The 9,303-nt window shown below is 47.7% G+C and overlaps 1 protein-coding gene across 1 annotated transcript; it reads right to left on the reverse strand.

Moving 5' to 3' along the window:
• Positions 1-332: 332 nt before the first annotated feature.
• LOC122541456 (zinc finger protein 239-like) lies at positions 333-8,093 on the reverse strand. Its single transcript, XM_043678236.1, has 2 exons — positions 8,019-8,093; positions 333-3,254 (listed from the first exon to the last, which is right to left on the reverse strand). Exon 2 carries the CDS (start codon positions 2,820-2,822, stop codon positions 2,013-2,015), a length of 810 nt encoding a protein of 269 aa, XP_043534171.1. The 5' UTR covers positions 2,823-3,254; positions 8,019-8,093; the 3' UTR covers positions 333-2,012.
• Positions 8,094-9,303: the final 1,210 nt, after the last annotated feature.

Raw genomic sequence — 9,303 nt, forward strand, 5'->3', positions numbered from 1 at the left:
TGAGTTTCGAAGACTGAGAGGGGATCTGATTGAGACGTATAAGATTATGAAAGGATTGGACACTCTGGCAGTAGGAAACATATTTCCACTGATGGGTGAGTGCCGAACCAGAGGACACAGCTTAAAGATACGGGGTAGACCATTTAGGACAGAGCTCAGGAGAAACTTCTTCACCCAGAGAGTGGTGGCTGTGTGGAATGCTCTGCCCCAGAGGGCAGTGGAGGCCCACTTCTGGATTCATTTAAGAAAGAGTTGGATAGAGCTCTCAAAGATAGTGGAATCAAGGGTTATGGAGATAAGGCAGGAACAGGATACTGATTAGGAATGATCAGCCATGATTATATTGAATGGCGGTGCAGGCTCGAAGGGCTGAATGGCCTACTCTTGCACCTATTGTCTATTGTTTTCTCCAAGTTCTCTGGAAACCTTACGTTCTGGCCAATAGTACATTTCTACACATCCTCTCCCAACCAATAACAGCTAAGTTCAATGTTTTACAATTCCCTCCTTAATCCTCCCTGAATCTTTCTCTCTCCTTAACTCCCCCTTTCTCTGTCTTGGTGTTACTTTGCTTGATTGCATCTTGATGGAACATTTTGGGGAATGTTTACTATCTCAACATGCTTTACAAACGCAGGCTGATTCCCTCCAGTTCTCAGCGAGAGTACAGACTGGCGACATCGATTACCTTGAGGGGCCATTCAGCAACTGTAGACCCAGAAAGTGAATAATGTGAGACATATCTTGCCCCTTTCCCTGATTTCCCAGTTGGTGTGGCTGCTGTGGAACAGGATTCCTGACTGATTCCCTCCCTCCATACCCCAGAGATGCTAAAGCTAAATGAATTTGAGTCACAGATGTACAGTACGGAAACAGACCCTTTGGCCAACTGGTCCCTGCCAGTCAGACATTCTAAATTCATCTCGTCTGATTTGGCTGCATTTGGCCCATATCCCTCTAAATCTTTCCCATTCATGTTCCTAATTACTCCCGCTGGAACGTTACCCATCCCAGATGGTTCTTCTGGTAGATCAGAAGCTGAACTGTTTGTAACAACTGAGTATCTGACTCCTCTTGGCCAGACGGAGACTCAGTGAGTGACTCCTACCTGATTCTACACTGAGCAGATGCTGACTTTATGCAGAAGATTGTGTACTGCTGGTTAAAATTTAATTCAGGATTTTGACACAATCGGACTGATGTTGGGAGGGTTTTGAGAGACACATCGCCAGGACAGACAATGCTGTGAAATAACAGTTCTCCTGTGTAAGCACTGGAGGCTAAACAACAGACAACTCTCTGTTCAGCAGAACAGTGATCTGGCCCCAAGTTTGTGTCGAGTTGTCAGTGTGTGCCAAAGAATGGAGCAGTGGGTAAAACAATTCTGGTACACATCACACTGGGAGGATTTGTCGCCGTGTGGATTTGGTGTTGGTCCCAAAGTGTCAATGCTTCATTGCAGAAATAACACAAGTCAGCTTTCTCCCCATGTGAGTGTTCAAATGGATCAGGAGATACACTGTCCTTTCAAACCTCACACCTGAACGGTTCCCCACTGATACACATCCTCTGCTGCTTCAGGAGATCACAAGGTTGGGTGAAGACTGCCTCAGAAACATCGACACGGAAGGCCTTCTCGCCTGTGTCAGTCGGCTGGTGTCCCAGGAGATTTGAAGGCTTCAGTAGAATTCTGTTGTAAATCCCCCTCCCTTGGCTGGATCCTCTGATGGACCAGGAACGTCGGCAAGTGACCCTTCGGACCCACATTTCACAAGTAAATGGTTTCTCTCTGCTGTGGGTGTGCTAGTGATATCACAGGCCCTTGTTAAATGTCTCACACGTTAACAGTTCCCTCCTGGTCTGAATGTGTCTGTTTCACAAATATCCCTCAGTGACTGTGCAAAGGATCACACACCTCACAAGTGAATCACAATGACTGTGAAGCTTTTGATGAACCATCTCACATTTAAACATCCGTTCCTCAGTGTGGATGCATCAGTGCTGCATGAGTGTTACTGAGTGTGTGAGGAGTCAGTCGCACACTTGACTTGGCCACCCATTGGGTGAGTGCGACGATGATCCAACATGCTCCATAACTGCTCAAAATCTTTATGACAGACCTCGCATGTGAATGTTTTCTTCTCGCCTGTGTGAATGCGACGGTGACTTACCAAGCCTGACAACTGTGCAAAGCACTTATTACACACCTCACACTTGAACGGCTTCTCCCCAGTGTGAAGGCGTTGGTGTTCACGGAGCGTTGATGAGCGGGAGAATGATTTTTTGCACACCTCACACTTGAATGGTTTCTCCCCAGTGTGAATGCGTTGGTGTGCACGAAAATGAGATGAGCGTGAGAATGATTTGCCGCACACCTCACACTTGAATGGTTTCTCCCCAGTGTGAACACGTCGGTGTTGCACAAGTGCTGATGATTGTGTAAAGGCTTGGTCACACAACTCACACCTGAAGGGACTCTCTCCGGTATGAATACTCTGGTGTATCAGGAGCCTCGTCGATGTTGGGAAAGCTTTATCACAAACCTCACATTTGAAGGGTTTCTCTCCCGTGTGGATTGTCCGATGGACCAGGAGATTGGACAACTGGGTGAAGGCTTTGTCACAAATCTCGCAGCTGAACAGCTTCTCGCCCGTGTGAATGCGTCGATGCCTGTGGAGATGTGATGACTGAGAGAATGATTTGTCGCACACCTCGCAAGTGAATGGCTTCTCCCCTGTGTGGGTGCGCTGGTGGATCAGAAAGTGAGATGAGCACGAGAACGATTTGTCACACAGTTCACACTTGAAAGGTTTCTCTTCCATGTAGCAGTCCTTGTTCACACAGTCATACAACGGGTGCAGAAAGTCTGTGGAGTCAGGCAAACCCTCCTCACACCTGGACAACCTCTCACCTGTCGGAAAGAGTCAGTTCATGAAGCTTGATGAATAAACAAAGCTCTGACCACACCTTGGAACAGAGCCAGACTCTTCCAAGCCTCACCCAACTGCCAACAGTTGAACCTTTGGAAAAGTTTGTTCTGAATTCTGATGGAAGACTCAACGTCACTGAGCAGTTACAGATCTGATAAAATGCCAAAGCTCCCCTCACCGAACCGCTTTCCAGACGTCGGTCTCACCGCTGAACCTTCCCTGTGCTGAGCAATGCTGCCTTTCCATAGTTGTGTAGTTATTCCTTCAGCAACGTTCAGGATCTTTCTGCAATTTCCAACCTCTCCTGTATTCAGAGCGGTCCTTCTGTAAAACAGGAAAAGATAACATGAATTCCTCTAACCTCCATTACTGGTGACTAACTCCTCACTTGGAGACAGTCCTGCAGTGACTGCCAGTCTGCTATTCCCCATAGGAATCCGAGTTTCACTTGTTTGTCTCACACACACACACACTTTATTTCCTCAGCGCAGCAGCCCATTCTCCGAACCCAGGGACAGGTGAAGGAAGTCTTCATCTTCAGATCAAACAAGTTCAGGAAAAACTATCACTTCCTTCCAGCTGATGTACAGCACAGAAACAGAGCCTATGATCCAACTCGTCCATGCCAACCAGATATCCTAAATTAATCTAGTCTGAACTACCTGCATATGGCCCTTATCCCTCTAAATCCTTCCTATTCATAAACCCAGCTGAAACGTGTGCCGCTGGAAAAACACAGCAGGTAAGGCAGCATCCGAGGTGCAGGTTAATCTACATTTCAGACATAAGCCCTTCATTAGCCATGCAGGAGGGCAAAAGAGGCAGAGACATATAGAGGAGGGTGGGGTAGGGATAGGGCTGGGGGGAGGTAGCTGGGAAGGCGATAGGTAGATGGAGGGTGATGGTGAGGGGTCAGAGGGGAGGGCGAGCAGATAAGTGGGAAGGAAGGATAGTTCAAGAGGATATTGCTGAGTTGGAGAGTTGGATCTGAGATGAGGTGGAGGGAGTGGAGTTGAGGAAACTGGTGAAGTCGATGTGTGGATGAAGGGTCCCAAGGTGGAAGATGAGATGTTCTTCCTCCAGGCGTTGGGTGGTTAGGGTTTGGCAGTGGAGCAGCTCCAGGACTTGAATGTCCTTGGAGGAGTGGGAGGGCCGGCCACAGGGTGGTGGGTTGTTTGCTGTGTGTGTCCCACAGATATTCCTTGAAATGTTCTGGGAGTTGGCGTCCTGTGTCCCTCGTGTAGAGGAGACCACATCGAAAGCAACGGACACAGTAGGTGAGGTATTTGGATGTGCAGGAAAATCTCTGCTGGATGTGGAAGGATCCTTTGGGGCCTTGGATGGAGCTGAGGAGGTGGGGGGGGGGGGGGGGTGGGTGCAGCTTTTAAACATCTTGAGGCAGCAGGGGAAGGTGCCTGAAGGAATTTGAACAGTTCATCAACTTCATGAACACCTTCCACCCTTACCTCAAGTTCAACTGAATCATCTCAGACACCCACCCTCCCCTTCCTGGACCTCCATTTCTGGTGACCAACTCAATATGGACATCCAACTTCAAACCCACCGACCCCCACAGCTACCTGGACAACACCTCCTCCCACTCCCCTAATCCTTACTCCCATTTCCTCTGCCTCCACCGCACTGAGGGTCGGTGTGGACTTGTTGGGCTGAAGGACCTGTTTCCACACTGTAAGTAATCTAATCTAATCTGCTCCCAGGAAGATCAATTCCACTCCGGAACGGGCGGCACGGTGGCACAGTGGTTAGCACTGCTGCCTCACAGCGCCAGAGACCTGGGTTCAATTCCCGACTCAGGCGACTCACTGTGTGGAGTTTGCACATTCTCCCCGTGTCTGCGTGGGTTTCCTCCGGGTGCTCCGGTTTCCTCCCACAGTCCAAAGATGTGCGGGTCAGGTGAATTGGCCATGCTAAATTGCCCGTAGTGATAGGTTAGGGGTATGGGTGGGTTGCGCTTCGGCGGGTCGGTGTGGACTTGTTGGGCCGAAGGGCCTGTTTCCACACTAAGTAATCTAATCTAAATAGATTATGTAGAACGTTTACCTAAAACCAAGAATGGGAATGGAACATCCCCAATGTCCTTGGCAGAGTGGGAGGGGGGAGTTAAAGGACTACCACGTGGTCAATAATGCCCTCCAGCACATCTCAACTTCCCGCACCTCCGCCCTTGAACCCCACCCCTCCAACCGCACAAGGATAGAACCCCTCTGGTCCTCACCTTCCACCCCACCAACCTCCGGACACAATGCATCATCCTCCGCCGTTTCACTCCCTCCAATCACACCCCACCACCATGGATATACTTCCCTCCCCACCCTTACTGGCATTCCACAGAGCACATACCCTCTGCGACTCCCTCATTAGGTCTACGCACCCAACAAACCCACCCTTCGCTCCCAGTACCTCTCAATGTGGTCTCCTCTACATTGGGGAGACAGGAAGCCAACTTTGCGGAATGCTTCAGGCCACACCAAACAACCCCACCGGCCTGTGGCCGACCATGTCAACTCCCCCTCCCACTCCGCCAAGGACATGCAAATCCTGGGCCTCCTCCATCACCAAACCCTTCCCACCCGAGGCCTGGAGAAAGAACGTCTCACCTTCCACCTTAGGACCCTCCAACCACACGGCATCGTTGATTTCACCAGTGTCCTCATCTCCCAAACCCCCACCTCATCCCAGATCCAAACCTCAAACTTGGCAATATCTTCTTGAACTGTCCTACCTGTCCATCTTCCTTCCCAGCTATCCGCTCCACCCTCTCCTCTGACCTCTCACCCCTCACCCCCATCCTCCTATTTATCTCTCAGCCCCCTTTTCCCCACCCCCACATTCCTGATGAAGGGATTTTGCCTAAAATGTCAATTCTCCTGCTCCTCAGATGCTGCCTGACCTGCTGTGCTTTTCCAGCACCACACTCTCAACTTTAGACTCCAGTGGAGTGACAGACAATGAACAGATTGAAACTGCTCAGGGATCTCAGCTGTAATTCTACCTAATCATGTTGGACCACAGACAGGAAAGTGGAAACAGTTCCATGAACATCTCCATCCTTAACTATATTGAAGCCCAGCACCTGAGTGCAAGACACAGGCTAAAATATCAAGTGGTTCATCCAATCTAACTCAGGAGCTAGAGCTGGAGAGAGAGAGAGAGAGAGAGAGAGAGAGAGAGAGAGAGAGAGAGAGAGAGAGAGAGAGAGAGAGAGAGAGAGAGAGAGAAAAAGAGAATGAATGAGAAAAGGAGAGAGAGAGGGTGAGAGAGAAACAGTGCTCCAAAGTATTCTTTCAGTCAACTGCCAGGTAGAATGCAGGAGGGAGTACAGTCTATCGTTGAAGTGACTCAGCCTATGGTAATCTAAAGATCTGATGTAGAGGTGCCTGTGTCAGACTGGGTTGGACAAGGTCAAAAATCACACTTCAGGTGTGAATATCCTTCTTCAGGTATTAGTGAGAGAGGGAGACTTTAGACAGAATTTATAAATAAAAGATCACAGGACCATACAACTGATGTGAATGAATTGAACCCACCTAAGATGGCTGTTAAATCATCAAGCACACAATTTGTAGACAGTCAGTCAATGTGACATTTTATAAATTCCTACATTGGAAATCAAACCAGTCTGATTCTAGGTTAAGACGCAGACAGACTCCAAACATGACCTTGCACCAAAAATGCACTGTCTGACCTGAGAATGTCACCTCTTTTATTCTGATAAAGCCTTAAGTGATCTTGAGGCAGTGACTTGAAAGAAATTCCAGGATTTGCATATTAATCAATTGAAACGTGCACCTCCATTCTAACTGATTAAAGATTTATCAGGAGGGAGTCAGCCATTTTAGTTGTGTTCAATACATTTGCATCACTTGTATGACTCTTTGATCTTTTACTTATAAATTCTGTGTCTAAGGTCTCTCTCTCTCATTAACACCTGAAGGAGAAGTGGGGCTCCGAAAGTGTGTTTACAAAATACATCTATTGAACTACAACCTGGTGCCGTGTGATTTTTGAAATAACTTAAAGGTTGAGGAGGATTCATCCTGACATGACTGGGGAGCAATATTTGGAGACAGCTTCGGTGTTAGCAGTTGGTGCGGAACTTCTCTGGAACTTGAAGAAATTGCTTTTGATGGACAAAATTACAATTCAGCAAAATGGGTGACATCAACCTCATAGAAGCCATGGATGGCTTCAACCTATTCATGTTCAAACTGTGATGCTGCAGATAGCTGGACATGGGGTGTTCAGTCATGATAAAAATTAAAGGGGAAAGATCTTTTCAACCAATTAGTTCAGTAGTTGCTGATTAGGTGTGGTTTAGTCATGTTTTTAGTTAAGATTTGTTCAAATATAAGTCTTTGAAAAAAAAAGTGAAATCTTCTTGTGCACATGCTTTAAAGTGTTCACTGGGAATTCAACTCCCTTTGAAAGGTTATCGGTCTCTAGGGGATTGCTTCAATATCCCAATTAACATTACTACAACCCAGATTGTCTGCTCATTGCTGTTTGTGTGCTCACTGGATGCCATCTTTCCTATTTTACAACAGGGACCACACTTCAAATGGAGTGTGAAAATTAGCTGTTAATCTCTTTGGGACATCTAGTAGCTGTGAAAGGTTCTGTGTAGATACAGAGATGGAGTGGTGGAAGGCCTCGAGAGATTTGAAAAGGTAGACAACATCGAAATCTCAGCACCCGCAGAGAACTCCCCATTCACAATTCACACAGTAACCAGCATACTCACAGCAACATCCCCAACAGTAGGAAACCAGTCAGAATACGAGATCACCCTGTACCTCCCAGATAATTACACCTCCGCTTCTCATATTCCGTAATGAGTCAACAACAAAACCCAGCTTGTAAATCAGAAGGAAAATGCTTTCAATAAACATTTAACACACAGCTCCAGTTCAGCACAAAGCACCGAGTAAACAGCTCCCTCAGCTGCATCTTCTCACACAGCAATAAGGGACATTTCCACCCTGACTGCCCACAGGATAGTCAGACTGCCTGAACATTGGTGTGGATACTATAGGATACAATTTGTATAAAAGCTGCTCCTTCACTTACCAGCTCCTCACTCGGTTCTGAGTCCCTGCAGGAAGTGAATAAACTCTGGAAGAGGAAGAGGAGAGAATGGGCAGAGTGGGTGGGCTCTCTGATTGATGTCTCTTTCGGCCAATCCAAATATTTCTGGAACAACTTGCGTTCCCTGAAGTTTGGGAAATTGACCGGTGACTTGGTGCAGCAGACCAAGTGGGAATTTAAACTTATCACTGATCCATCTGAATAAAACCTCACTTACTGCAGCTGCTGAATCAGTTCCCCCGGGAAACATTGGACAGGGATTTCTCCTGCGGGAATAGCCTTCACTTTCCTCGGAAACTTGCAAACTGACATCATGAGCGTGGGATTTCCAGAATTTCTGAATCACCTGATGAAGGAGCGTCGCTCCGAAAGCTAGTGCTTCCAATCACACCCGTTGGACTATAACCTGGTGTTGTGTGACTTTTTTAACTTTAAGATCTGTTTTGACTTCACCAGAACTCGTTCACCCTATCTGTGTTACCTCTCCGATTCCCTCTCTCCCTTCCATTCCCCTCTCTCTAACCACTACATTTCCCCCCTCCCTCTCTCTACCCCTACATTTCCCTCTCAACCTAATGCCCCCCTTTCTCTCTTCATTCCCTCTCTCTCTCCCTCTCCATTCCCACTCCTCCATTCCCCCTCTCTCTCCCGCACCTTTTCCCACTCCATTCCCCTGTCTTCCCACTCTCTCCCTCTATTCCCTCTCACCCCCTCACATTCCTAGCGGGGACTAATGTCAGCAGTGATGGAGTTGGGTTTGGACCCAGTGTTGGACCTGGCATCATTGGGGTGTTACGAGGGTTGGCCCAGTATGACTCCTGGAGATGGTGGAGGGGAGATAGCACCAAACTCTGGTGTCTCTCCAGGGACCTGAGCTGAATGTTTTGTGCTGGTGAAGGAGCCCAGCTCCAGGCCCATGATTGAGCACTTAATAAGAAGGAATATAAAGTTTAACTTATTTCTTTATTTTCTGCCTTTATATTCAATGTATTGGTTTATTTTCTATGTTTTAAGATGGCACTGGAGCATGGCAGCACTACATAACACTTTTCACTGTATTTGTAACTAAATACACATTACAATAAATAATCAAATTGAATTCCCACTCCCGGGCTCCCCCATTCCCGTATCCCCACCCCCAATCCCCTCTCCCTGCCCCTCACATTCCCCTCTCCCTCACATTCCCCCATCTCCCTGTCCTTCACATTCCCCCATCTCCCTGTCCTTCACATTCCCCTCTCCCTTTCACTCATATTCCCCTCTCCCT

This window comes from Chiloscyllium plagiosum, chromosome 37 (assembly GCF_004010195.1).
Source record: "Chiloscyllium plagiosum isolate BGI_BamShark_2017 chromosome 37, ASM401019v2, whole genome shotgun sequence".
Lineage (NCBI taxonomy): Eukaryota > Metazoa > Chordata > Chondrichthyes > Orectolobiformes > Hemiscylliidae > Chiloscyllium > Chiloscyllium plagiosum.

Coding starts and splice junctions, on each gene's coding strand:
- LOC122541456 (XM_043678236.1), bottom strand. CDS start 2,822: ATGGAAGAGAAACCTTTCAAGTGTGAACTGTGTGACAAATCGTTCTCG.